This window comes from Hypoxylon trugodes, assembly GCF_022578975.1.
Source record: "Hypoxylon trugodes strain CBS 135444 unplaced genomic scaffold F4822scaffold_10, whole genome shotgun sequence".
NCBI lineage: Eukaryota > Fungi > Ascomycota > Sordariomycetes > Xylariales > Hypoxylaceae > Hypoxylon > Hypoxylon trugodes.
The window spans coordinates 1,133,043-1,159,888 of record NW_026250025.1 but is presented as its reverse complement, the minus strand read 5'-3'; the positions used below and the strand labels follow the sequence as shown (position 1 = coordinate 1,159,888).

The 26,846-nt window shown below is 48.3% G+C and overlaps 12 protein-coding genes across 12 annotated transcripts; 7 read left to right on the top strand and 5 right to left on the bottom strand.

The window, feature by feature from the left end:
• Nucleotides 1-15: 15 nt before the first annotated feature.
• F4822DRAFT_433988 (uncharacterized protein) lies at nucleotides 16-1,606 on the top strand (the record flags this gene model as incomplete). Its single annotated transcript, XM_051461927.1, has 3 exons — nucleotides 16-248; nucleotides 306-747; nucleotides 857-1,606. The coding sequence occupies 3 exons, from the start codon at nucleotides 16-18 to the stop codon at nucleotides 1,604-1,606; spliced, it is 1,425 nt and encodes a 474-aa protein (XP_051309813.1).
• A 1,421-nt stretch (nucleotides 1,607-3,027) lies between these two features.
• Nucleotides 3,028-4,194, top strand: F4822DRAFT_433987 (transcription elongation factor; the record flags this gene model as incomplete). The annotated part of the gene is made up of 3 exons (XM_051461926.1): nucleotides 3,028-3,159; nucleotides 3,356-4,117; nucleotides 4,186-4,194. The coding sequence occupies 3 exons, from the start codon at nucleotides 3,028-3,030 to the stop codon at nucleotides 4,192-4,194; spliced, it is 903 nt and encodes a 300-aa protein (XP_051309812.1).
• Nucleotides 4,195-4,451: 257 nt separating this feature from the next.
• F4822DRAFT_58928 (PALP-domain-containing protein) lies at nucleotides 4,452-6,403 on the bottom strand. The gene has a single exon (XM_051463700.1). It carries the CDS (start codon nucleotides 6,097-6,099, stop codon nucleotides 4,729-4,731), a length of 1,371 nt encoding a protein of 456 aa, XP_051309811.1. The 5' UTR covers nucleotides 6,100-6,403; the 3' UTR covers nucleotides 4,452-4,728.
• F4822DRAFT_59183 (DUF185-domain-containing protein) lies at nucleotides 6,317-8,327 on the top strand. Its single transcript, XM_051463704.1, has 3 exons — nucleotides 6,317-6,330; nucleotides 6,396-6,947; nucleotides 7,013-8,327. The coding sequence occupies exons 2-3, from the start codon at nucleotides 6,599-6,601 to the stop codon at nucleotides 8,200-8,202; spliced, it is 1,539 nt and encodes a 512-aa protein (XP_051309810.1). The 5' UTR covers nucleotides 6,317-6,330; nucleotides 6,396-6,598; the 3' UTR covers nucleotides 8,203-8,327.
• A 580-nt stretch (nucleotides 8,328-8,907) lies between these two features.
• Nucleotides 8,908-12,187, bottom strand: F4822DRAFT_433984 (tRNA synthetases class II (A)-domain-containing protein; the record flags this gene model as incomplete). The annotated part of the gene is made up of 6 exons (XM_051461925.1): nucleotides 8,908-9,084; nucleotides 9,140-11,548; nucleotides 11,603-11,627; nucleotides 11,699-11,709; nucleotides 11,799-11,971; nucleotides 12,109-12,187. 6 exons carry the CDS (start codon nucleotides 12,185-12,187, stop codon nucleotides 8,908-8,910), a joined length of 2,874 nt encoding a protein of 957 aa, XP_051309809.1.
• Nucleotides 12,188-12,635: 448 nt separating this feature from the next.
• F4822DRAFT_58993 (uncharacterized protein) lies at nucleotides 12,636-14,017 on the top strand. The gene is made up of 2 exons (XM_051463703.1): nucleotides 12,636-13,204; nucleotides 13,317-14,017. The coding sequence occupies exons 1-2, from the start codon at nucleotides 12,850-12,852 to the stop codon at nucleotides 13,931-13,933; spliced, it is 972 nt and encodes a 323-aa protein (XP_051309808.1). The 5' UTR covers nucleotides 12,636-12,849; the 3' UTR covers nucleotides 13,934-14,017.
• A 156-nt stretch (nucleotides 14,018-14,173) lies between these two features.
• F4822DRAFT_58950 (uncharacterized protein) lies at nucleotides 14,174-15,733 on the bottom strand. The gene is made up of 3 exons (XM_051463702.1): nucleotides 14,942-15,733; nucleotides 14,756-14,884; nucleotides 14,174-14,696 (listed from the first exon to the last, which is right to left on the bottom strand). The coding sequence occupies exons 1-3, from the start codon at nucleotides 15,047-15,049 to the stop codon at nucleotides 14,415-14,417; spliced, it is 519 nt and encodes a 172-aa protein (XP_051309807.1). The 5' UTR covers nucleotides 15,050-15,733; the 3' UTR covers nucleotides 14,174-14,414.
• Nucleotides 15,734-16,717: 984 nt separating this feature from the next.
• On the bottom strand, nucleotides 16,718-17,869 carry F4822DRAFT_58948 (uncharacterized protein). The gene is made up of 2 exons (XM_051463701.1): nucleotides 17,735-17,869; nucleotides 16,718-17,513 (listed from the first exon to the last, which is right to left on the bottom strand). Exon 2 carries the CDS (start codon nucleotides 17,470-17,472, stop codon nucleotides 16,744-16,746), a length of 729 nt encoding a protein of 242 aa, XP_051309806.1. The 5' UTR covers nucleotides 17,473-17,513; nucleotides 17,735-17,869; the 3' UTR covers nucleotides 16,718-16,743.
• Nucleotides 17,870-18,166: 297 nt separating this feature from the next.
• On the bottom strand, nucleotides 18,167-18,655 carry F4822DRAFT_433980 (RING/U-box; the record flags this gene model as incomplete). The annotated part of the gene is made up of 4 exons (XM_051461924.1): nucleotides 18,167-18,243; nucleotides 18,299-18,362; nucleotides 18,424-18,455; nucleotides 18,514-18,655. 4 exons carry the CDS (start codon nucleotides 18,653-18,655, stop codon nucleotides 18,167-18,169), a joined length of 315 nt encoding a protein of 104 aa, XP_051309805.1.
• A 630-nt stretch (nucleotides 18,656-19,285) lies between these two features.
• Nucleotides 19,286-20,922, top strand: F4822DRAFT_58871 (thiosulfate sulfurtransferase). The gene is made up of 2 exons (XM_051463699.1): nucleotides 19,286-20,483; nucleotides 20,541-20,922. Exons 1-2 carry the CDS (start codon nucleotides 19,519-19,521, stop codon nucleotides 20,593-20,595), a joined length of 1,020 nt encoding a protein of 339 aa, XP_051309804.1. The 5' UTR covers nucleotides 19,286-19,518; the 3' UTR covers nucleotides 20,596-20,922.
• Nucleotides 20,923-21,710: 788 nt separating this feature from the next.
• On the top strand, nucleotides 21,711-22,664 carry F4822DRAFT_438723 (ribosomal protein S5, N-terminal domain-containing protein; the record flags this gene model as incomplete). Its single annotated transcript, XM_051462551.1, has 3 exons — nucleotides 21,711-21,980; nucleotides 22,090-22,347; nucleotides 22,407-22,664. 3 exons carry the CDS (start codon nucleotides 21,711-21,713, stop codon nucleotides 22,662-22,664), a joined length of 786 nt encoding a protein of 261 aa, XP_051309803.1.
• A 327-nt stretch (nucleotides 22,665-22,991) lies between these two features.
• Nucleotides 22,992-24,585, top strand: F4822DRAFT_58853 (uncharacterized protein). The gene has a single exon (XM_051463698.1). The coding sequence runs from the start codon at nucleotides 23,318-23,320 to the stop codon at nucleotides 24,485-24,487; it is 1,170 nt and encodes a 389-aa protein (XP_051309802.1). The 5' UTR covers nucleotides 22,992-23,317; the 3' UTR covers nucleotides 24,488-24,585.
• The last annotated feature ends 2,261 nt before the right edge of the window (nucleotides 24,586-26,846 follow it).

The following is a 26,846-nucleotide window of genomic DNA, read 5'->3' as shown; positions in this document are numbered from 1 at the left end:
GAGGAAACGACCGAAATGGTGAAAGCGCGTTGGGAGGCCAACGATGAGGTCCTCGACTTCATCCTGGAGCAAGCTATACCCCGCTATGCCCTTCCGCGGGGTCAAAAGGAGTCGCTATATACCAGCGTAGCGGCCCTAGTAAGAGAGAGATTCGGGGAGGACTACCACGACGCCTCCAATATTGCTCATTGCACAATGAAGCAAGTGAAGTATGTGGTCGAAAATTATGGCAAGGACCCTAGAAAGGGGTAAGTAGTCGTGAACAATAAGTATAAAGTGAGAAACGTAACTAACTTGTAACCCAGAAACCGGCTAGGCAACCAAATCCACCTGTCGACCGGTGGGAGCCCGCGCGAGGAGCCGAACACCGGCGGAAATGCGACGGCCGCCGCCAGTAAAAAGGGGGCAAATAAACGACCTTGCCACCACTGCGGCGGTAGTGGATTAGAGCCAGTTGATCCCAAATCTTCCTCGGGCTCCAAATCATCAGGACCGCCGAACATAAAACCCAGTGGCGCAACGGGCCAGCACCGGCGGGGACACAGATATACGCCAATGTCTATCACAGGTGGCGAACCCGGCAATACCTATGATCCTCATGGTGATGGGGCGCAAGGTAATCTGGACCTATACGCCCAGGGCCAGCCTTCATTTCACCATCCTCAAGATTGTAATGTAGGCCGTACGACTGGCGTGGCTCAAGGACTTGATCCATCTGCGTATCCCTTCAACCCCGATATTGGTCTTGTAAGTTGTCTCCCTGTTCTTCCATGAAGCATACTTCCGTTGGATTATCTTGTTCTATCCCTCGAAAATAGGCTCAACTTTGTGAAAAACGGCTAACGGAAACAAGCAGGTCCCTCAGCTCCCGCAACATGCGGGAGTAAACATGAATGCCGGCAATATGGCTGGAGAGGGTGGTTCTACCACCCAAGGTATTACGGGTAGTCTGCTAAACAGCGGCTACCCGCAAATGTCAGGAGTCAGACGCAGTGCAATGGATGCGCCCGAGGACGGGCAAGATACAGTTGCTAAATTTCACTCCGATTACCGAAAGCGAAGGATGGTTGCAAGCAACGCTACCACGCAGGGTTCATCGACGGGGGAAACTCAGGCCTACAAGAGGCAGAGAACTACTACCCCGTCAGCATCTCGTTCGACGGGGTACCAACCTGTCACTTCGGCTCCAGTTGAGCGGGGTCTGACGTTAAACCCTGCTCCCTCCGCTGGTACCAACTATGCCGATGCCGTTGGTGCTAATAACTCCCAGACAGTGGGTTTTTTGGATTTGCTGGAGGATAACACCCAGCAGGCCTATCAATTTGCCGATCACGACGGTGATTCCGCGCTGGGTTTCACCCCAGCTTCCGCCGCCTTACATTCGCTGGGTGATAATACCGGCAGCAGCCACCAGGGTTTTCAATTTCCCCATCAAGATGATGATCTTCTGCAGCTGCTCACCTCGGCTCCCGCGGAGACCCTAGAGTCCCAATATAATGAGGACGAGTTTGTCAATTGGGGCTATGACCAACTCTTCCCTGACGGCGCAAATGCCAATGGTTCTGCTGACGGGTGGAAGGCCCCGCATGACCCTTCCACAGATTAGGGTTGTGGTATTCGCCAGTTCATGGACCACGTCGTTTTAGTATTATTAGAGTCGTGGCTTTAGTGAGGCGTTCCGAAGGAGGAGGAAGGGAGGAGGTGGTATTCTTCGATCGGAGGGATGATGTTTGTGTTTCTTCGTTCTCGTGAGCTTTAGAACAAGCCACCTACAGTGTTGATTTGTTGATTATTGCTGCCATTTAGGGCGGCTGAAATAAATAAAATGGTTTGTAAATCTTTTGATATGCTATTGTGATATTTCGTGTCGTCGTTATGTGTCGAGTTATAACCTGGCTCGACTTCTGGAAAGCCCCTTGATGTATGTGTGGTCCTAGTCATGGTGTTCGTCTTGCGTCGTATCTGTCGTATTCAATACTATATAATGTAAGTTATAGTTTAATTTTTTAATGAACCTTTCTAGGAGGTAAATCCTAAGGGGTAAAATAGGAAAGCAACTTGTGTTTGTGCTTTTTCACAGCCCCCTTGATGATCTTCAGTAGTTCTTTGCTAGGTTTGAATGCACTATACTTAATGACAGAAGAAAAGTGGCAAAAAAAGAAGAGATGATGAACTAAGAATCTGTTTTGTCAAAACAAGGACCTGATTTTCATTTCTACTACTGCTTTAAACTGTCTGCTAGATATAATTACTCTTAGTAATGTCATGGGCCGGGTGGTAGTGTACCTTAGGTTGACTCATTTCCTTGTGTTTCTGAAAAGAACAGTAGAATATAACAAAAACAACTCCACAACTAACTTGCTTGGCGATTGTTTGGGGGGTCATTTCAACAGTCATTTGGAGTATTTAATGCTAGTTATCTTCTTCACAGACGATAGTAAATATTTGCTGCTGTTGAAAAGAATAATTTAGAAAATATTCTCCTGTTAATAGGTAAAAGACCTAGTAAAGAAAGTGAGCACGTGGCACTATCCGCCATCTGGACATATTCATCTCAGCTTGATCCGAAGTCGAAAATAGTAGAAAACGTATGAAGTGGGGGTCACTGTACGAAATAAAGATAGCGGGGAAGATATCTTCCGGTTAAATATCGGTGATATACTTATTGGAGTCCGTGCACAATTCCCTAATAGGTAGTAGCGGAGAGGTAGGCGGCTGCCCAAGGCGGAACCGCGAACGGCTTTGGAAAGAGCTTCATTCATCCCATTTCTCTTTCCTCTCTTTTTTACAGATCATTTTTTTCAGTTGACCTTTTTAGGTCCCTCACACAAACAACCCCCCCTTTCACTAGAATACACGGTAGCCGCGATTGTACACCGTTTTTTTCTTCTTAGCTAAAACTTAAGCTACAAAACTCTACATAGATCCTCGTAACGGCGCGCAATTCTAAATCTTCCCCCCACCCATTTCTACGCCGATTTCCGACACCTTCAATTTTTATTTTCAACCATACCGAAATCGCCCATCATGGATCAACGAGAGCTCGACGCGCGCGTCAAGCAGCTGCATAAGGCTGCCCAGAATAACGAGCCTGCTGCCAATCTTATCTCGATTATCGAGTCGCTCAGAGGTGCTGCGCCTACCGAAGAAATGTTGCGTGTAAGTAACCGATCCGCTCTTTGATACTACCCAGTAACCTACCCTTCCGAGACATGCCTACGCTACTATTTATATCTTGTAGTACTTCTAGAATATCTCAATCTTACTCTTCCTTCCCTTTTATACCTATGCCTATATATGATTAGCCTATACCGCAAGTTCGCGCTTTGTTCAATTGCTAACTACTACGTCACAGACCACTAAAGCAGGTATCGTCATCGGTAAACTTCGAGGAAACCCGAACAAGGATGTCGCCAAGGTAGCCGGGGAGGTCGTCATGGTATGGAAGCGAGGCATAGAAGCCGAGAAGAAAGCCAAGGCCCTATCATCCGCCAAACCCATCAAGGGTTCCGCGTCACCTGCCTCCAAGGCTGCATCACCCGCACCGAAGCCGCTCGTCGGAAATAAGAAGTCCTACGAGGGCGACCCGGAGAAGCGAACCTTCAAGTCGGATAAGGTGGACATCAGTCGCACTGGTTCCCAGACCCGTGACAATTGTATCGGTCTTATCTATAACGGCTTGGCTTACCGCTCGCGCGAGTCTGAAGATAATGTCATCCTGCGCGCCGTCGAGGTCGAGCATGCTGCTTTCAAGGCGTACAAGGGAGAAACCAAGGAGTACAAGGACAAGATCCGTTCATTGTTCCAGAATCTCAAGGTCAAGACCAACGCCGAACTTGGCCGAAATGTCATGTCTGGCACCATCACCGCAGACCGCTTCGTCGTGATGAGCTCCAAGGATCTTATGTCTGCTCAGCAACGAAAGAATGAAGCCGAACTCGAGATGGAGAACATGAAGAAGGCGCAGGTTCCCATGGCTGAGAAGTCCATTTCTGATTCTCTTGAGTGTAGCAACTGCAAGAAGAAGATGGTCTCCTACACCCAGGCTCAGACGCGAAGTGCGGATGAACCGATGACGACGTTCTGCGAGTGCATGAACTGTGGAAAGCGTTGGAAGGTAAGTTTTAATCCCTATTTTCATATGTTATTTATATCCGGCGAAAATCAATACTAATCTTGGTATAGTTCTCGTAAACGCACTTCTTCGCCTATCTATCTTGTCTCACCTAGCCTTGCTTGGATGACGACATTGGTATGATTTACTCGTCTATGTATCTACATAAGACCCCTCAGTATTACTCGCCAATAGATGGCATAAGGCGTCCTACGGCAGGCGTCTCCGGTTCGGTCAACGAACAACGACCGAGGTTGTGTGTACTTTTGATTTTTCATGATTGGTTGCGTTTGCGAGGAGTTAAGGAATCCCCGGCAAGGCAATGAGGAAGACGGCTATTTGTTACTCATTTTTATTACTCGCAACTTTTTATTTGCACTTCGGAGGTGGTAGCCATCGGCATTTTACAATTGCATCATCCAACATGTCCCCTCTTGCGGTGGTTTTCAAGGCTAGCTAGACAAGTTTCTGTAACCATAGGTCGAATGGCATCTAACTTACACGCTATTTACCTTCAACATAAAGATTTATTCTCGTTTTATTGGCCCATTCGTAACGTTCGTGATGTAGATTCGTGTGGTCGATTTCATACTTCTTTAAATCAATGGGTATTGTCACCGTGTTTTCGGTTTCTCAATACCCAATAACGTCAGTAAATCCTTCGGCTTATCATCATCCTCTAATCCCATATCCGCAACTTTCTTATAGAACTTGCTTAAATGTCGCATTCCCGGGTCACACAACACCGTAACCACCGTACTCCCCTTCGGTAAACTCAGCGCTGCGACAACAGAAGCCACGCAATTGACTGCGCTACTGCTTCCGCAAAATATTCCATCATGTTCCACCAACCACCGCGCCATAGCACATGCCTGTGCATCGGTAACTCGTACCGCGGTATCTATCAAGTCCCGTCCCACCTCTAAATTCTCAGTTACCCGGTTGATACCAATACCCTCCACGATAGTATCGACTTGTTGTCGCCGCCTTGTGCCCTCTTTCTCGGTGTTGGAGTACATAACTCCATGTCGGATCTTATTATACAACCCACTTCCCTGAGGATCCGCTAGCACGACTTTCAAGTCATGCAATTTCGCCGTTTCCTTAAGATACTTAGCAACCCCAGATATCGTCCCACCAGTCCCAGCCCCCGCGACAAAAGCATCAAGATGTCCATTATCCGTCTGATAATATATCTCCGGCCCCGTAGTCGATAAATGTGCATGCCAATTCGCATCCGACTCGAATTGATCCGCGAAAAATCCCACACTCGGATTCTCCCGCGTCGCAGACGCCGTATGCTCCGCGGCCCTCCTCCTTGCTAAATTCACAAAATGCTCCGGCGACGCGATGGGTTGGACCGGTACACGTTCCACGGTAGCTCCTAAATGGTGCAGCAAATCCGATTTTTCCATGCTCTGGTCATCGGGCATACATATATGCGCACGATACCCCATAGCCCGAGCTAAAGCCGCGATTGAGATCCCGGTACTTCCTACCGTGCCCTCGTATATCGTATCACCCCTCCCAGGTTTAAGACGGCCTGCTTCCTCCGCGGACCGGATCATGGATAGTGCGACACGGTCTTTTGGACTATTACCTGCGCCGTTGAGAAACTCGGCTTTGGCGAGAATGGTACGTCCGGTGGCTTCGGATAAGCTGCGGATGTGGATTAGAGGGGTGCGTCCGATACATCCTTCGATACCCTCGCTGATGCCGGCGTCGCGTGGGATTTGGGCGGCACCGGGTACTACGATAGAAGATTCAGACTCGTGGTCTTCTAATTGCACGCCCCAGAATATGCTAGAGCGTCTGCGCTTGTCAGGGATGGGCTTCCGCCGGGATGTCCCTCCTCCCCGCTGTTGGAAACGTCGTTCTAGGTCCGGGTATAGGTCTTTGAAGCCTAGGGTTACCAGGATACCTGCGATGAAGGAGAGTGCTACGGCGGCGGTGCCGTAGGCGCGGGGGTGGTCGCTGAGAGACATTTTTGAAATTTTACTTTTTTGGGATGGGATGGGTTGTCTTGTGCGACTACCTCGTCTTTCTTTTCACCCTCCCGCAGCTGCTGTCCGGTGTAACTCAAAACCTCCAATCCATTTCAGGGTAGCTTGATGGCTTAGATAATAAAGATGCTTAATTCATCGGTTGCATACGACTGGAAGTTATTTATATTTTTTAAGTCAAGTGACTTGTTACTCGTTTCGAGAGCTAAATACGTCAGTGATGAAGTTTAATTCTATGGTATCGCGCAATCGGTACAGTACCTGACCCACCCATCTAGAAACCCCCACTATATAGAGCTACGATGGAGGGGGAGCTCGGGCCAAATGGATCACCCAATAAGCTCTCAGTTAAGACCCCTCGTAAGCCGGCGATAACCCGATCCGACCACCAAAAATTGAAGCTTTCGTCAAGCCACCGAGAACTCTCTCACTCTTCCGTTACACCACCTTAGGTAATAGGCGCAAGATTGCAGTCCAGACTATGGACTCCCCGATCGTGGCCCAGCTATTCCGCCAGTTGTTTAGACATCCACATCCGGCTTGCCAATCGAGAAGGAATTTAGCTATATTATCGTCTTGTCTCCAACATGGCCGACGGATACAACACCAAAACCAACAGCAGAGGCGGCATATGGCTAGTCGGGATTCTATTAGGGGGGCAAAACATGGTTCAGCTGAAAAGGATAGCCATTGGCAACAACGGACCGAGTTATTCGCCCAAGATATGACAGAAGAGTATAAGACATATCCTATGGTGACGGCGAACGATTTGAGATCGCGAAGAGAACGTCCGCGGAAAGTTAAGATGCTTATGCGGGACTTCATTGAGGGTATACCGTCCCCTCCCTGATGCTATAGCCATTGGTTGTTGACCTAGCTCTTTCTCTGTGTATAGATAGCCTATACAACCCCCACTACGGCTACTTCTCCAAACAAGTCGTCATCTTCACCCCCGGCGAACCCTTCAACTTCAACTCCATCCCCGACGAACCTGCCTTCCACGCTGAGCTCGGCCGTCGCTACACCGAATTCGAAGATGCCCTCGACGCCCAAGAAGGCCGCGCGGATGATACGCGACAGCTCTGGCACACGCCAACAGAACTTTTCCGACCCTACTACGGCGAGGCCGTCGCGCGGTACCTAATGTCGAACTACCTAATGACCACATACCCCTACCACGATCTCATTATCTACGAGATGGGCGCAGGTCGCGGAACCCTAATGCTCAACGTACTCGACTACATCCGAGACATCGAACCGACAGTGTACGACCGGACCAAGTACAAAATTATCGAAATCTCACCATCCCTCGCCGCGCTGCAAAACTCACAACTCCTAGCGACAGCCGCCTCGCGCGGTCACGCAAGCAAAGTAGAAATTATAAATAAATCCGTATTCGACTGGAATTCCCGCGTTCCATCCCCCTGTTTCTTCCTAGCCATGGAAGTATTCGATAACTTCGCACACGACGTCCTACGCTACGACCTAGAAACCGAAGAACCACTCCAAGGTATCGTCCTCATCGACTCCCACGGCGACTTTTACGAATTCTACGAACCAATACTGGACCCAGTAGCAGCACGGTACCTCCGCGTCCGGCACGCCGCAACAGGAGGACGGTACCGCGTTCCCTACCCAACATCCCGCGTCACGCGCTGGCTCAAAAAACAACTTCCCCTAGCCCCTAACCTCAGCGCTCCGGAATACATACCAACCCGTCTCATGCAATTCTTCGACGTCCTCGAACATCACTTCCCCGCTCACCGTCTTCTAACTTCAGATTTCCACCTCCTACCCGACGCAGTAAAAGGCCTAAACGCACCGGTTGTACAGACGAGATACCAGAGACGCATGGTCCCCGTCTCGACACCGCTTGTGCATCAGGGGTACTTTGATATTCTGTTTCCGACGGATTTTAGAGTCGTCGAGGCTGTTTATCGCGCTATTACTGGGAAATTGACGAGAGTGATTGAGCATGAGGCGTTTATGAGGTCGTGGGCTTATGTCGAGGATACTCGTACGCGGAGTGGGGAGAATCCGTTACTGAGTTGGTATAGGAATGCTAGTGTTATGGTTACGGTGTAGATGGGCTGTATAGGTGGTCTGTTTTGCGGCTGAAGGGGCGCTGGTGTGGTTGGGTGGTATTGCAGAATAGCATTGGTGTGGCATGTATGTAGATGGATGGATGGATGGGTGCACATATCTCAACTAGGTCCAAGCGCCTTGAGAGTGGTTATGTATAGCATCGGAATTTTAAGGTAGAAATACTGGAAGATACGGTGTTGATAGCATGTACATACGTGTGCATATACATGTATAAAAATTACCATTGAGATGATTCATAATGCTTCAATGCCCACAGTTACTTTTGCCTTGCATCACCTTGACCTAGAAATCTACTCCATACACTATAAAATGCACGTAGAACACAGTCGCAGACATCATCATGTAAGTCATCATAATTCCTGTTGTAGGCTTCGGTCTACAAACCTAGCCTAGGTAGTATGTAATATAACCCTAATACCGTTCCTCTATGGCAGAGAACTTTTTATTTTATTTTTGATATGCTTTTTTTCCTCCGTTGCATGCATCGTTGTAAGATTGCAAATGTCCATGTTCCAGCCCATCATCAATCAATTATAACCATCCGCCCTCCCATTCCTTGGTCATCTCCTACATAGTAAGTAATTTAATACTTAACGTATCCGTCGAGTTGGATCGACGCGATCTTATATCTGCGCACTTGCGCAAGGTTAAGGATTCTTGGGCTAAAACCTTAGAGCTAGAGCTTTAGATCTTAAGCTTCTCCTGAAGCCACTTCTCAGCGACTGCGACGGCTTCGTCGATCTTGTTGGCGTTAGATCCCTGGCCCTGCCGTGTAGGTTCCTTGCCACCGGATTTGCCGCCGACTACCTCACTGACAGCAGACGCCCACTTCTCAGCAGTAACTCCTTGCGAAGCAAAGTGCTAAATTACATATTAGTTATGTTCTTCTGAAGGTGACTCGCGATTTTTAACTTACTGTTCCGACATAAACGCCATGGACGACGGCGCCCTCAGCTGCACTACCACCGAAGATATACACCGACCTATCCTTATCCTTGCTCTTGAAGTGGTTCATAACATCCGCAAGAGCCTTGGCATTAGCGGAAATAGGCAAATGACCAATGAAATACTTGGAGTCCTTGTTCTCATCCTTTGCGAAGTGGGCAGTGACGGTGTCAAGGGCAGTCTTGCTCTCAGCCTTTTGTCGCTTCTTCTGTTCTTCCACGACAGCCTTAATGACTTTCGAGAATCGCGTCTTTAGCTCCTCCTTGGTTAAGGTAGATACGACAAGTTGGTTGAGATCTACAGTAGCCTGCTTAACTTCGGCCTCCTTCTCGGGGCCGAACGGCAGAGCGTCGATAGTGGAAATGCGCTTGGAGAATTCTTCAGCATCACGTTGCACACGATGCGCAGAATCTCCTGTGTAGGCGACGATACGACGAATACCCTTAGCAATACCACTCTCCTCAACCACTACTAGATCCTTGATGATACCGGTTTGGTCGACATGTGTACCACCGCAGAACTCAACACTGACTTTGCGCCAATCTGGGTTCTCAGGGGTCTCAAGTAGCATGTCAACATCAATACCGACCGAGACTACTCGAACAGGGTTGGGATATGTCTCGCCGAAGACGGCACGCACGCCATTAATATTCCTTGCTAGATCAAGTTCAACATCCTTGGAGTAGATCTTGCAATTCTGCCGTATGTATTCATTCGACAAGTGCTCGATCTTTTTGAGTTCGGGAATAGTAACAGCAGCCTTATGCGAAAAGTCGAACCGGAGCTTGTCTTGGTCGACTAGCGATCCCTTTTGGTTGACTTCGTCGCCCAGTACTTCTCGTAGCGAATGGTTGAGGATATGTGTTCCGGTGTGGTTGTTGCGAATAGGCTGTCTTCGCAGTTCATCGTACTCGCAGATAACCTCATCGCCCGCGTTAAGTTCTCCATACTTCAAAAAGCCGTTATGAACTATGTATCCTCCAAATTGTTGGACATCATGAACTTCGAATTCGGCAACATCATCAATTACGAGTCGTCCTGTATCGGCAACCTGTCCACCCTGCTCGGCATAGAAGTTGGTTTTATCAAGTAGGAGTCCAAAGGGTGTGTTTGGTGGAAGGTCCTTAGTCGATTTAACGAATTCCGTGCCTGTATATATGAGTTGAACCTTTCCTTTCGTATCGCCCTTGAAAAACTTAGGTTCGTCGTTAGGAACGGGTATTTGTAAGTTGTCTTTTAATTCGGCGATTTGGTGAACGTTAAGCTTGGCAAATGTTTGTACTGCCTCCTTGACGGCTTTGCTAGCCTCCCGGGCCTTCTCTCTTGCAATGGCAATTTCGTTCTCGTCAGTTTCAAGACCTCGCTCTTCGGCCATAAGCTTAGTAAGATCTTCAGGAAAACCGAAAGTGTCGTATAATCTCCAAACGTCTGCTCCAGAAAGTTTCTTGGTTCCACTGTTAGCAGCCTGTGCGGCGTACTTTTCGAATTGCTTCTCGCCACGGTCTAAAGTTCTTGCGAATGCTTCCTCTTCTTCGTCTAGTATTTCCTTGATGTCTTGCTGCTTTTTAGCGATCTCCGGGAATTGTCCGCCCATCTGCTCAACTAGCGCAGGCAGAATCTTGGAGAAAAAGGAGCCGATTTCGGCGTTAAAGTACTTTCTTGCGTAACGCGAGCCTCTTCGTAACACACGACGCACGACATAGCCTCTACCCTCGTTATTAGGCGCAGCACCATCAGAGATAGCGAAAGCGAGTAGTCGTATGTGATCAGCAACTACACGATAAGCGGTATCAATACCATCCACATCATCCTTGCCATACTTGTCGGTATATGGTCGTGCTCCAGCAACTTCCTGGATCCTCTCGAAAAGCGGGGTGAATATGTCAGTGGCGTAATTGGAGTCCTTGTTTTGGAGTGCCGATACTAATCGCTCAAAACCCATTCCTGTGTCAATGTGCTTTGCTGGTAAGGACTTAAGCGAGCCATCTTTTTGGCGATCGTATTGCATGAAAACATTGTTCCAAATCTCCACTACCAAGGGGTCGTCTTGGTTGACTAGGTGTGCGGCATTACGTCCACCCACTTTGTCATAGTGAATCTCACTACAAGGACCGCAAGGACCTTGGTCACCCATTTCCCAAAAGTTATCCTTCATATTACCCGGCAATATGTGATCCTCAGGGACACCGACGGACTTCCATAGTTCCTTGGCCTCTAGGTCGGGCTCGAGACCCATATCGGGGTTACCCTCGAAGTAGGTGACGTAAAGTCTGGTGGGGTCCAGCCCAAAGACTTTAGTAAGAAGTTCCCAAGACCATTCTACCGCCTCTTTCTTGAAGTAATCACCGAAGGACCAGTTGCCCAACATCTCAAAGAAGGTCTGCGACTCCTATTAATGTCTCGATACGCGAATAAGGGGTGCATATGCGCTTACATGGTGGTAGCTGTCTTTGCCGACACTACATATTCCATTAGCATATATGATAGATCATTTTGGGCGGCGTAGGACCGGAGCCGGGTCCGAACTCACTCGTCAAGGTCCTATATAGGTTTAGTCCAGGTCAGGCACGCAAGGGTGGATAGGGTAGATAGGGTAGGTAAGATAGGGTGTTAAGTCGCATATATCATACATTGTGTTTGCCGCCGGCGCGTATACACTTCTGAGTATCGACCGCACGCTTCAGCTTGGCAGTATCGTCTGTACTAGCGATCGTTCCTAAGAATATGGGCTTGAATTGGTTCATGCCCGCATTGGTGAAGAGCAAGGTGGGGTCATTGTGAGGCACAACCGACGATGAGGGCACTGGGAAAAACGTGGGAAATTAGTAAGTTTGCACATTGTATTGGATAGAGGAAGCTTGAAGGATTATGATAGTCGCAGTTATGAAGTATTAAAAATGTTGGTTGGTGGCGTTGTTGGTATTTTAATTATTTGCATACCTATCGTGTGCCCTCTCTCCTCAAAGTATTCAAGGAAAGTCTTGCGAACCCCTGCGCCGGTCCACTTCGGTTCGCCCATGATGGCGTGGGTTTGGGGGTTATGGGCTGTTGAAGTGGAAGCGGAAGTTGAAAATTTAAAAGAAGAAGTTAAAGAAATTGAAAGAGTTGGTTTGGTGGAGTATTTTGTCGGCGTTGGGTTGTTTCCGGCCGATTGTGTAGAAAAAGGATAGAACGTTCTACAAGAATGATAGAATTGACAGGAGTGACTCAATGATGCGCGCGACGGCCTATAAACGGCGACGGTCCGCCGCATTGGATTTTCATTCGGTTCGGTTCAAAACCCTCAAAAACTCAAAACTAGGAAACCCCGTCTTTTTTTTTCCCTCCTTCCTTATGATACGTACCCGACCCAACCCGCGCGATCGGACCTACGATGACACATTTGATTGGTGTAACCAAAGAAAAAGAGGTGTGACAACCTGTCGAATAACCAATTCGATATTATAATCAAATATTATCGCATTGAGTCACAGGGGGATTAAGATAGGTTGATTACCTAGGTATATCCCAGCTTGTGTGGTGCGGTGCGGCAGTTAGAGCAGTACGTGCAGTACTTTTCAAAAAAGAGGTGGAAGGATTTCCAAGGTTAACAGTTGAAGAGGGAAAATCGATAAGGGATAAGGAAGGATAAGGGAGGATAAGGCCCTAGGTACCTAGAAACCTCCACTAAAAAAAGTCGCTATGGAAGTCGAGATTGGACCAAGCTCGCCTGCCGCGATTACGCTTTCCGGCTTCCCACAGGCCAATCCTAGAGCTGTGCATCTCCCCGCGGTCGCTCCCGCTGCCATCGGCGTTCCAGTCGCTTCCACGAGAACCCATAATTTTGATTATCCCAGTTCTTATTCTAATTCTTATCCCAATCCCAATTCCTATTCCAGTCATTCCCGTCCCGATGCCTGTTATTCCAATTCAGAAATACTACAACAACAGGGACGAAATCTCGATGTAGGAGGTGGAACGCGCAAGATGCGCAAGAGGAAAGCTGAATCCCAGGATAATGAGCGACTATCTAAACGACTAAGTCTTCTCAATCTTGGTAAGTCCCCCCTTCACCTCGTCTCACCTCCATTGTGAACTGGGTTGTATGTCCAATTGGCAAGGCTGCAAGGTATACGAATGCGCCGCTAACATACTTGCATTATACACAGAACAAAATGGCCAAAAGCTATACGTCCCGGTCGAGAGCCCCAAGCTCAGACCGACCGAATCCGCCTCTCTAACTCAGATCCCTGAAGACGATACGATGCAACTCGATGACTCCAAGCACAAAGTATACATTTACAACCTAGACGACGAACTCACGGACAGCGAGTCGGATAGCGATACCAGCGGGCGCCTGGTCTTCCTGCCAGACATCGAGAAGCACCTAATGCAAACCCGCATTCCGCCGTCTATCCTAGCCAATAAGGATGGCGAGATCGCCGGCATGCAGATGGTCCTGTACAGTGAACCTAGTTCGCTGACCGTGCCCCAGGAGAAGGACAGTGTGCGGAAAGCGATCATTGAGTCGAGGCAGAGAGTCAGGGAAAAACAAAAAGAGGAGCGCGAACAACAGCACCAGCAGGCTACATCTGGATCCGCCTCCTCCAATTCTGCGACTCCTGCATCATCGACGTCGCAAACCGTCACTGCTCCACCCGTATTCCCTGCGTCGAATAATGGGCCGAATACGATGAACGGTTTCGCACATCACAATGGAGCCGCGGTGGGTACTACTACGACGAATTACAACTACGACGATCCGGACGCCATGGAAGTGGATTAGAAAGAAAGAAATAGAAAAAAGGAAGGACAGAAGGGTCGATGATACACATACACACGTGCGGAATTATATGGAGTTTGGGTTTTATTACGCTATAGATACCCAGGAACGGGGCGCAATACGTTATAATGGGGGCTCGAATGTCAGAGCACATACATACACGATGGCGTATTATGGAGCCTTATGGAGATTTTCCTCCTTTTCACATGCAAGGCACACAATGCTGCAGCAACAGTAGCACTCGAACTTGCTTGTATTATACAGTTTATACGGATTGCATGGATGTAGGTTTTGCAATGGGATTATTATCATTCTAATCTTCAATCGTACAGATATTTCAATTCCCACCATGTTTGCCGCCTAGACGTACTGCCAAGTTCATGTACCACTAATCCAGACCGATTTGACAATTACACCTTATCCCCCTACACCTCATTCCTAGTCCTTACGTTTTCCCATTTTGCCATTTAGAAACCCGATCCATTTATCGCAGCGCAGCAGCAGGCGGCGGACCCGGCGGCGGAGCGTAATCCCCACCACCGGTACGAGCAGGCTCGACTCCGGTCTGCATGGGATCAATCTTACTACCTCCCATCGGCGGCGCACCCCCGCCCTCATACATCGGGGGTCGGTTATTCGGGTCGTAGACTGGTGGTGGCATGGCGTAGGCCCCGCCGCCGTAGGGTTGTGGGTATGTGGTGTAGGATGCTTGCGGCCAGGCGTAGCGTGGGTCTACGCCTGCGCGTTCTTGGCGGGAGAGTAGCCACTGTGGTTCGTTAGAAAGGGAGAGGTAGGTGTTGGAGGGGGGGATGGATGAGGACTTACGCCGTGGTAGGCAAGTGGCTTTAAACCTTTGTTTACACGCTTCTTGGCGTGGACGCGGCCTAGGACTAGGTATAGACCGAGTAGGAGAGTGATGCCGAGGAAGAGTGACCATTTGACGATGACGCCTGTCTGTAGTATTGTGTTAGTAGAGGTTATTCGGAGTTTGGGGTGAAGTTTGATGCATACCTTTGTATACCAGAACCAGACTAAATGGCCATTCTGCTCAACATACTGACGACGGACAACTGCGTCCGCTGGCGCAGTGTACGGCGGGATGCGTGTCTTTCCAAACATGATGATTTGATTCTTTTTTTCTGCTACCGATATCGAACACGAATGATAATAACACAACTACAAAATGAGGTATAGAAACGAAGAAAAATGCACAGCACTACGATCGCCGGTCCAGACCCAGTCGATGGGGAAGAAGAAAAAATGTCAATAAGAGAGAACGGACGAATAAAAAAACAAAAATAAGGAATGAAAATGCCAAGCTTTCTCTTTGGTATTGAAAGAGCCGGGGATCTTCTATTTCAATGAGATATTTCTCTTTTCTCTCAGGAACATGCTAGGAAGTTGATAAGAGGGAGCCCAGATTTCTTGATTGCTAACTTGATTGCTTTGTGGTGGTGGGCGTTGTCGCATTCTGCGGCAAGACTTGTTACAAAGTTGGCGTTTCAAAGAGGTCTCGAACGCTGCGTAGCGGTTGGCTGGTCGAGGGTCGTTCAGGGGATCAATGAATCGGGAATGGGGCCGCGTGTTACGAGACGACAGGGTCACATTGTGGCCTTCATCGCCTTCATCTAATATATTATGTACATAGTAGGGAATTACGTACGTACTTTCATAACAAATACAATTGAATGCATACTTAAAAACAGAACGCCAAGGGGGATCGGATCGCCGTGTTTGCTTGCTCTCAGATCTCGTGAGATGTTTAGGATCTGTAGGAAGTCATAATTGAGAATGATTATAAAACCTGTCTATCCCGGATCCCTCTGTATACGATTGTAAACCGAGGAATACATAAAGCGACACATACCCAATCAAACAGACGTCGGGATATAAGACGAGTTATCAATGTGCTTACATCTAATAAGACGGCCCCTGAATCGTTCGAATAGCGAGGGCCTCGACCATCATCAAAACCGCGCTATTAATGCCCCAGCATTGAAATCAACCATTCCCAAAAGGTAAGTTTCTTCCGAGCATCCAGCTTGAAGCACATGTAAAAGTCACGATATGATTCATTGAAATCAAGCTTAGCCGATGTGAGTGTCGCACAGGAACATTCTAATGGTTAAGTTCAACTCATCAAGTTGATAATCATTCAAATGTCAAATTGAAGCATGCTAATATTGGTCATTTAAAACGAGATCCCAAATAATCGAATTTAGTTGCCTAATGATGGATTTAATATTCCCAAAAGGGAGAAACCAATCGTAATAAAAAAACGCCGTCGGTGTGGCCAAGGTGGATGTCATTAGATGACTAAATGGTTCTCATTAATAACCAAAAAAGGCCATTCCAGAGATAATGAGGTGAGTAAGTTCTATTGAAATACCTATGCCGCGTGTATCATGAAGACGCCCAGTAAATGCACATGATGTCGTAAAATGGTTAGGCCGTGATATTAAATAATAACTGGACGGGCCCTCTCTGGATGTTCCACAGGTTGAAGCTCTTTGGGTTTGGGGTGGCACATAGCCGATTAGGTGTGTACCCCGTGGTTCATTCAGAAGGTAAGCTCTTTTATGTCCAAATTGCAATCCCCTGTCCTTGGTGTCTCTTGGGTCGGTATGACGATTTCCCAGTTCCAGCGGCGATCTACAGTCCTGTGTTCCTGTTTAACATTCTTTGTGGCCCTTTAGCTGGTAATACTGATCCAATTTTCGTTGTCGTCCCAATTGTTCTGAGATGGCCTGAAGTTTGGTAGGTATAGTGATGGTGATGCAAGTCCTACATAGAACAGATCTTGGTTATCGTTATCAATCCGTAGGTTGGTTCTCTTCTATTGCGCCTTGAATGGGCTCCGTAGCTGTATATGCATCTTCGGCAATTTGTCGTCGTCTCTCCTCACCGGCATCGACAATCCTTCGTAGGGTGACCATGCATTTTTCGAATTTGTCCACTATATTAGCGTAGTCTTCGTTCTCTCCCCTTACGCGATCACTTTGACCACTTCCACCGCCACTCGCGATGCTGGTACCTCGTCGACTCGATTCTCCAGAAAATTCGCCTTCTGATCCTAGTGCGTTGCTCTCTATGCCGTTGATTTCTAGCATAAGTCGATCAGCTCGGCCGCCGTTATCGCCGCCTTCGTTGCCGTTGTTGCTTTCCCCGTCTGATGAAGGTGGTGTTATCTGACTTAGTTGAGTATCAAGCACAGCCCATGACGGTGACAAGCTTGAAGCCCAAGCGACACTGTATCCTCCATTATTATTAGGTGCTAGGTCTAGTATCATGGCTCGGTTGAAGGTGTAGGCTGAGTCGCTGTTGTTTTCATCGGTTCCGGAATTCAGTTCGGCTAGTGCTTGTGTTAGGACGTCTGGGTCATCGTCGCTGAAGATGTAGCGCACATGTGGATGATGAATTGTACGCGTCGATGCATCATGTACGAGGGTGAAGATAGGCGCAAACGGAGGTGGATCGCGATCTTGGTCGTGGTTGTAGGACGCGTCCGCTATTGGCGGTTGATCGGTTGTTGGTTCGGTCATCTTGAAGATTGGTGGTAGATGAGCGTCATGGAGTTGGTTATCTGAAGGAGGGGGATGGAATGAAAGTTAGGATGGAAATGATGAAAAGAAGGCTGGCGCATCATGACTCCAAGGTTCCATGTGTTGGAAAGTTAATGGATAAGAAAAGAGAGAGAGAGAAGGCCCAAAGGGTTTGCTCCGGAAGTACATACAGGATGGTCTAGTGATGGAAGACTGCAGGTGGTGTCATGCAAGCATCTGCAAGCAGTGAAGTGGTACCTACCAAGGTATCCACTTATAGAGCCTAGCTTGCCTAACCTTAACTATAATCGTAGCTTTTGTAGCATTGGGGGCCCTAGAGCTTCTATCTTATCGGTATGTGGGGGAAGAAGGGAAGCTTGGCAGTCCCCTGTAAGAAAATGGTATTTGTATGCAGGGACGAATTCCTTCTTGGAGAAGGGAATAGGTAAGAAGGATCCATTGTATTAATGTTCTCGTTTTCCAGGCATTGAGTGGTAAATATTAGTTTATAATTATTCTTTCCTACTCTACACTTTAGTATACGGGATAATGAATGTTAGGAAAGCTACTCACTTTTACCAAGCAAATGCCATTAAAGATCGAAAGTCATGAACGCCCCGGGTATCAAGTATAAAAGCCAAAAGAACAAATTGAAGTCGGCAGCATATTCGGAGATCGAAGATAAAGAGCCTTTTCATTGATCCTCAACCATGTCTTGCTGTTCATCTGCTTGTGGTTGAGTTGCTCCGGTATCTGCTCCCCATTCGAACTCTGAATAATATGTCAGCTGAAACGCCACTGAGCACTAAATGGAGTTTTGGCATACTCTGTCGGCACATTGGGCATTGACCTTTTGCAGAGTCTTGCTTGATCCATTCCATGATGCAATGCTGTTCTGCCGTTAACAGACTTAAATCATATAGTGAAATCTTCAAGTCGAACAATACTAACCATGTGAAAGTTGTGACCACATTTGCCCGATACTGAGGAAAAAGAGGGTTAATGAGTATAATACACACAGATAGCGCGAGAGTAACTTACATAAACTGCAATCGTCGCCGGGATATTTGCAAGTCGGACACGTCCCGTCAAAGTGAACTTGACAGATACCACACACGTCGTCTTCTGGAAGATCCCATCGCCATGTCGCGACAGCATTCCACTGCTTGATCTTAACCTTCATATTGAACGTGTGGTTTATTGAGAAGCACAGCTCTATGCGTATTGGATATTATCGTGGTATATGTAAAACCAAAAAGTTGGTGAAGCGGGAGTGTTTTCTCAAATTCTTAATTCTCAGTCGAGTTGCAGGTGTGTGGGTGTTAATGTTTGGTTGTACCACCATAGTAATCAAATAGGTATATCGGAAGGTACCTGAAGATAGGTACCTAGACAATAAATCAACGCCTAGCGGCCTATATCGGTATCGATATAATAAGTCCGATCGTTAATTCTATAACGTTCATAGAGCGGAAATCCCGGCAAGTCCACACCTGATTTTAGTGGAATGTACTCCACCATTTGCAGGCGCCTCTTACATTGGATAGTACATACATTACCTGGGAACCTAGGTATATAGCCAGGTGCAACCTTGCTTATCGCGCAACCCTCGTGGTAAGTCAAAATTGGGGGTATTGGAGATTTTTAGACTTCACGCTTCACGCCATCGCAAAGCTTATCTGATGTTGAGGGACGTTCCTGCACCCTCCACGATTGTTTATTTCTGTTGGTGCTAGATCAATACCACAAAGGAAGTCGCTGACTGAGTAACTGTAAGTGTTTTAAGGACCCCGCACCCACAAGCGAATTGGGAACTTATTCGTTCTTTCGAACATCACTTTTTCTCTATACCATCACCAGTTACTCACGATCTCTCCGATCGAGGTGCCGATCCGAATTGTCCATTTCCGAGAGACAATTCAACCCTCACACACCTAAAATCCTCCACTTCAATCTCACAACGATCTACGTAAGGGAGTGGAATTTCTAATCGACATTGACGTACATAAATTACGATAAGAGAGTCGGCCATTGAGCGGTCTAGCCATGGCTACTCTTGCGATATTGCGCTCTACCAGAGCTGCCCTCCCACGACAGGGCTTTCACAGATGCCAGCCTATCTTCATAGAGTCGCGTCGAAATATTTCCTCCTCTTCCTACCTAGTAACACCCAAAGAGCTAGCGGAAGCTCTAAAGAAAAACCCACCAAACTCCATCAGTACCGATCCTCGAGTTATTCCACTATGTGCCGCATGGTTTCTACCGAACGACAAGCGACAGGGCATCGAAGTCTTCCGTGAGAAGCGAATACCGAAAGCCCGATTCTTCAACCTAGACAAAGTAATTGACAAACGAAGTCCTTACCCCCACATGCTACCTAGTCCTAAGACATTCGCCGAAGCAATGAGCTCCCTCGGGATTCAGAAGCAAGATACAGTAGTGGTTTATGACACAAAGGAATTAGGTATCTTCAGTGCGCCAAGAGTAGCCTGGACTCTCAAGGTATATGGTCACCCTCAGGTGCATATCCTGAACAACTTCAAGCTCTGGGTGGAAGAGGGCCTTCCCACAGAATCAGGAGAACTCTACAATGTAGAGTGCAACCCATACCCAATTCCCAAGCCTGACGAATCCAAGGTAGCGAGCTTCGAAGAGGTGCGGGAGGTTGCTCTAGATTACAACAAGGAAGGTGCGGAAGGCGTTCAAATCATTGACGCGAGGCCCAATGGCAGATTCACCGGCAAGGATCCCGAACCCAGGGAAGGTCTTTCGTCCGGCCACATGCCTGGTTCTATCAACATTCCCTTCAATGCCGTTCTCGACCCGGAGACGAAGGCATTCCTACCAAAGGAGCAGTTGCAGAAGCTATTTGCAGAGAAGGGAGTAGATCCATCAAAGCCCATTATCTCGACTTGTGGCACTGGTGTAACAGCGGTTATCATTGAGACCGCTCTTGAGGAGGCAGGTTATGGTACTCCTGAGACCCGAAGGGTCTACGACGGCAGTTGGACGTAAGTCGAATCTTCTCCCAATTAGGAGTTTGTGCTTGATTACTAATATGTGAATAGTGAATGGGCACAACGAGTCACACCCTCAGATTCCCTGATTCGAAAGGATGTATAAGGGGGTACGGGGTGAATCGCATACATACAGGCTGATGATGAGATACCCTCCTTCTCGATAATTTGTTGTGTTTGTGTTGGTTTAAATTACACTCTTCCGCATACCCCCTTTCCCCTTTTTGTATCGTTTACGTCGAGCATGAATCACGGATGGTTTACTCCACTTACCTGCTATTAGGACAGTTGCGTTGGGTTATGGGTATTCTCGGTTACAAAAATTCAAATGCCTATTGTAAATATGACCTAGACCTTCAAGGTCAAGTGCGAGGTATTCACGGCTACCACAACGTGGCCCAATTTGCGAACTTTGCTTTTGATGCATTGCGTTAGATTGTGGTAATAAGACAAAATATCTGCATGAAAAGTATAATGTGCTCTAGTAAGTCGTAATAAGCAATTCTTACAATTTACCTACTTATTGGGTCGCCCATCCAACATAACCGGATGCTAATACTAAGATTCGCTCGACAGACGAAATTCTTCATTAGAACAAACCTTATAGTAATGTCTTGCTCTTATATTAAACCTGTCTTCCGCGTTGCCCTTCAGCCCAGACAGTTTCAATGAATATCAGTTAGCTAAAGAATATGAACCAATGACGTAACCAATTTCATTCCCAGTTGTGTCATAAGAGGTAGAATCCCTGGTGCACCTTGGGCAAGCAATAGGAAAAGTGTGATTGATATCAAGATGAAGCAATAGTTTGATCACGTATCTTAGTTTTTATAAACTATTGTTTGTGAAAGAATGAAGCTATCGCGAAAATTAAATTTGGAGAAACATGAAGTTGTACTAGGTACATCGGTACATCTCTTAGCGGGAGTAGTGCGTGTGGATCAATTTGAAAGGTGGAAGTTGCACTTCAGGTACCTTATCTTTATCGAAAGCACGGACCACTTCGGCTGGGGGCCCTCTTGCCCACAAACTCAAGTGGAAATTCCAAAATTGTTTTGGCCCCTCCACCGCAAAATTCCCAAATTGCGAAATTTGGTTCAACCTCCAAACCTTCGACCACGAAAAAACAAGCTCAATTCGTCGGGAGCACCGCACCGCGCAACAACTTCCCTTACTAACTAATAATCCGACAGCCAACACAAATCTTCCGATCAATTCATCATGGCTGACCGAGGCGGTGCCCGAGGTGGTGGTTTCGGTTCACGAGGTGACCGAGGCGGCGATCGTGGCCGTGGTCGTGGACGAGGCCGAGGCCGTCGTGGTGGTAATAAGGATAGCGAGAAGGAGTGGATGCCCGTCACCAAGCTCGGTCGTCTCGTTAAGGCTGGCAAGATCAAGAGCATGGAGGAGATCTACCTACACTCTCTCCCTATCAAGGAGTACCAGATCGTCGACTTTTTCCTACCCAAGCTTAAGGATGAAGTCATGAAGGTACGGATTTCCCACGACAATTTCATGAAGTTACCAATTCTTCGTTTTAGAGAATTATGGCATTTGGGGACTTGCGACGCAAATTACTAACTTCAATTCCACAATATAGATCAAGCCCGTCCAGAAGCAGACCCGTGCCGGTCAGCGAACCCGATTCAAGGCCATCGTCATCATTGGTGACTCCGAGGGTCACGTCGGTCTCGGTATCAAAACCTCCAAGGAAGTCGCTACCGCCATCCGAGCCGCTATCATCATCGCTAAGCTCAGCGTTATCCCCGTCCGACGTGGTTATTGGGGTACCAACCTTGGTCTTCCTCACTCTCTGCCCGTCAAGGAGAGCGGAAAGTGTGGTTCCGTCACAGTCCGAGTACGTGAAAAATGAACGGATTAAACTAAGAAGATATCAATACTGATTTTTACGTCTAGCTTATCCCCGCTCCCCGTGGTACCCAGATCGTCGCGTCCCCCGCCGTCAAGCGTCTCCTACAACTTGCCGGTATCGAGGATGCCTACACTTCGTCATCCGGTTCGACCAAGACTCTTGAGAACACCCTAAAGGCCACATTCGCCGCTATCTCCAACACATACGGTTTCTTGACACCCAACCTATGGTCCGAGACGAAGTTGATCCGAAGCCCGTTGGAGGAGTACGCGGACACCCTTCGGGAAGGAAAGAGATACTAAATGCGGAATTCTGGGCATACGGCGTGGACTCGTTCTTGATTTCTAATTGCATCGGTGCCAGGTAGGCAGGTATCAGACCAAGGTAGCAAAAATGGCAGCTCCATTATGAACAGCTAATTTCTTCCTCACTTGGTGCTTTATGAATGTGCTGATGTTTGATATGATCATACGACTTAATTTTTTATTCGTGATACAGGCCTCCAAAGGAAAAGAGCTGTATTTGGTTCTAAATTAATATGTTCAAGCTTTATGAAGAATTGGAACATATTAATTCCTACCACACCTTGGAGAATAAACATTAAGTGTAATAGTCACCAAGACAGAACACGGAAAGGGCTCTAGGATATGATGGTTTCAGTCACTGCGTTGCTTCCTCTTAACAATAAAGCTAGGCACTTCCTGCTATGTGATTAATACAAGAGGAAGCAGCGACAGCAGTAGGATTGAGATCTAAATGACTTCGCCGAGTCGATTCATATCTAATAGAAACACTATTTCGAACTTCATCACTCTTTTAGTCCATCGTCACTCAAGTCGATCCAGTTTTGGTGTTTTGGACTCGTATCTTGGCCCGATTTTGAACTCTTCGCTTTCATACCATATTGTTGTCACCACTTTCTCTCGGACACCCGAGTTCTTATACGTGCCATCCAATGTTGTCCCCATGGACCCCGTCCCTACGGATAGGGGGATTCAAAGTACTCATAATTACACTCGTCCTCGGTTTACTCATCACATGTTGCCTTTTCATCGGCTTCGCTCCATTGACGTTTGAGACGAGCGATCGGCCGGCCAAGGCCAATGGGTCGTTGATCGAGCAACAGATCACTCAAACTCTCGAGTTATTAAGTCATCATGAGAAGCGCAGTTTAGGGACGGGCGATATTGCACACATGATTCCCAGTGTTATTTCGCACTTCCTTCCAGATGCCGCGTCGTCGCTAGATGCAGCGATTGTGGGCGATTTGAATAATCTCGCTTCGACTATGAGCTTGCCCAGCACAGAACCCCCGGGTGGTGTGCCTTTCCTAGTAATGGATCAACCATCACTGCCCCTTACAGCCCTACCGGAGCCGACCCGCTCTGAAATCGCGGCGTTGGCGAATAAAGTCGACGGTATACTCGCCGATATTGCACCCCTGGTAGCACCGAGTTTTATTCGCAAAATAACTTCCGACGCCGAAGCTGTGGCGCAATATGCTGAAACGGTAGCCGCTGATATTGCGTCGGTGATAGATCGGGTTGGAGCTAAACAGCTACAAGCCCCCGACGCTTTAAACACCGTGCAAGCTTTATTCGACGAATTGAACTTAGCGGCCGACGATATCATCCAGGACGTTACAGGAGACGCGTCGTCTGAACTCCCAGCGCCAGTAGTGGATGAACTTTCCAAGGCTTTAAGCAATGCTCTTGGTGGCATAGCAGATGTGACGAATGGTCCTATCTTATTGGTTGGTAACCTCATCAAGGACAATGTGTGTAGCCGGGAAATCATTGTTGATGGCGTGACCTCTATGATTGCTGGTCTCTGCGGAGGTATAGATTCGGCGATAGCGGGAGATGATCCTCTGACGACAGAGGCGTCTGCAACCAACCCCTTTCAGACTTCCACCAGCCAGCCTCCAACCGCCACCGCAATACCCCCAGTAGTCCCTCCCTCCACAACTCCGCGCTCCGGCGCTAACGCCCTGCCAACTCCCAGCCCAACTCCGACCGAAGCAGTGCAATCAGGGGTACAAAATGCACCCATGACAACAGCTACAGGGGGTACGTATGGAAGTATCTGGAGTCAAAAGCAAATTATGACTGATTGTTGTTGTTAGCCGACGGGATAGCTACCGTAACGGAAAGTGTCACTATTACAGACGGTTGCGCATCAGCACCTACAGAGACGGTTTTCTTGTAAGTTAGTTACAACATTGCGTACCGAATAGAATTACAATTAACAATTACCACCGTACAGAGCAGGTCAGACATCTACTCTTACCGTTTATTTCTACAAGCCGTGTCCAGATCCTATGCCCTGTTCCGAATGTGCCGCCGCAACTTGTCACTGCCCTAATGCAGGCGCCGGCGCCACCCCCACGCCCTCATCCGAAGGTACTGGTGTCCGCGGGCCGTGCCCTGGTTCGGGTTACACTTGTCATGAGTGTCTCGATGGATGGTTCTGCCCGCCTCCCCAGACACCAGCACAGCCTGCTCCTTGTGGGTTTGGTTGGCCCTGCGCTCATTGCGATAGAGGCTGGTTTTGTGTACCGGGCCCGACGACGGGTCTAGATACGTGTACGGGATCTTCCGAACCGACACCTAATAATGCCGGGACAATCACATCAACAACAACTCTTCAGCCAACGGCACCAGGACCAACCCAGCCACCCCCCAGGAGCCCCGACAGAGCATCTGGGTGGGGGTACTGTGGGTGCTGGACCGACCAACCGGACCAACGTGTTCTCGCCATGGACTCACCCACCAATCTCTCCCCCCTGACTAACGAAAACTGTGTCCAGCACTGTATAGCCCAAGGTTACCTAATGGCAGGTACCGAGTACGGGAACACATGCTACTGTGGGAATTTCCTCAACGGCACGGAGAAATTAACTGACGATTCATGCTCGATCCCATGTACAGGGGACCCGGAGCAAGTGTGTGGAGGTAACAACGCCATTAGTTGCTATAGCTCGGATGACGAAGCTCATGGATGGGCGAGCGTAGGACCGCAGCCACTACCTGCGACGTTAGACCCGCCGGAGGTTGTTTCTATGGCGCTGGGGGGTGTGGCGTTTGAGGTTGTTACTGTGCCGGTGATTGTGTACCCGCCTGAGGATGCGGATACGGGGGAGGTGGTTAGTGAGTATGGGAGCTCGACGAGGAGGTCTAGGGGGGATTTGCCTAGTGGTTTGGGAGTTGACTCAACTACTCCGGGAGCAATCCTGACAGAATCAAATACGAGTACTGGTGTATCGTCGAGTGGCTCCGGTGATACCAGCCCAGGGGTAAACACGAGCTCCCTTCCAAATGGTAATGGTGGCGGCACCACCGACGAAAGTGATGGTGCTGGCTCTGCTACAAATGGGAGAGCAGGTGGAACTGTGACTTCCAGTGCTAATACAAATACGCCGTCATTCAGTGGACCAGCGCGCGGTCCTGCAACCCCAGGGTCGGGCCCAAATTCATTGACAAGTAATGGGGGAGGTGTGGATCCTACTGCGTCTGGAGAGAATTCTGGTTCGGCTTCTAACGGGGATGGCCTCGGATCAAACTCTGGGAGTGGAAATGGAGGTACTGGCCCGATAACTGCTGGAGGGAATCCGAATTCACCGAGTTCGTCGCCAGTCAGCGGTGGTGATATGGGTGCGTCTCCAACTGGCCAGGGGCAAGGGACTGAGGCTCCCGGGAACAGTGGCAATACGAATCAGGGCCAAGACACTATAAACCCAACAGGCAATGGCGCCGGCTCAGATCAGACATCATTAAGTGAAGGTCAAGGGACCGCATCTCCAACTACCAATGGCAATCCTTCGAGGAGTAGCACTAACCCAGCACCGGCATCTTCGGACCAAGGTCAAAGCACCGAAACCTCCAATCCTAATCCGAGTCAAAATTCAGGCGATGCCCAAGGGAATTCACCCTCGATTATGCCGTCAGGCAATAGAAACCCGAGTTCGAATTCAGCTGGTCAAAACCAAGGTTCAAACTCACTATCAAATGGTGGGGTGGCCACAGCCAAACCAACCGGCAATGCCAGTAAGCTTTGTACAATTGGTTCAGATGATTCGTCCTGCACGAATACAGTTGGCAATGGCGGCTCGGCATCCCCTACAGCAGCAACCCAAGGTCAAGGAACAGAGCCAGGTTCTGGCAGTGGCACGGAAGCACCTGATGCTGGCCAAAATATTGAGCCTAGCGGTGGGCAAGCCTCCTGTACCCCTGGCTCGAGTAACCCATATTGTAGTTCATTAGGAAATGATGGCAACGCGGGATCAACGGGACTCGGTACGGCCCAAGCGAGCACTTCACCAAACGGCAATGGTGGTGCAGGCTCGAACCCATCGACACCCACAAATAACCAAGGCACTCTGCCACCAAACAGTGGGTTAGGTGGCTCTAATCAAGGACAACAACCTACAACTTTGAACCCCAATGGTGGCAGTGCCAGTTGTACCGCAGGATCTGGTGATTCTG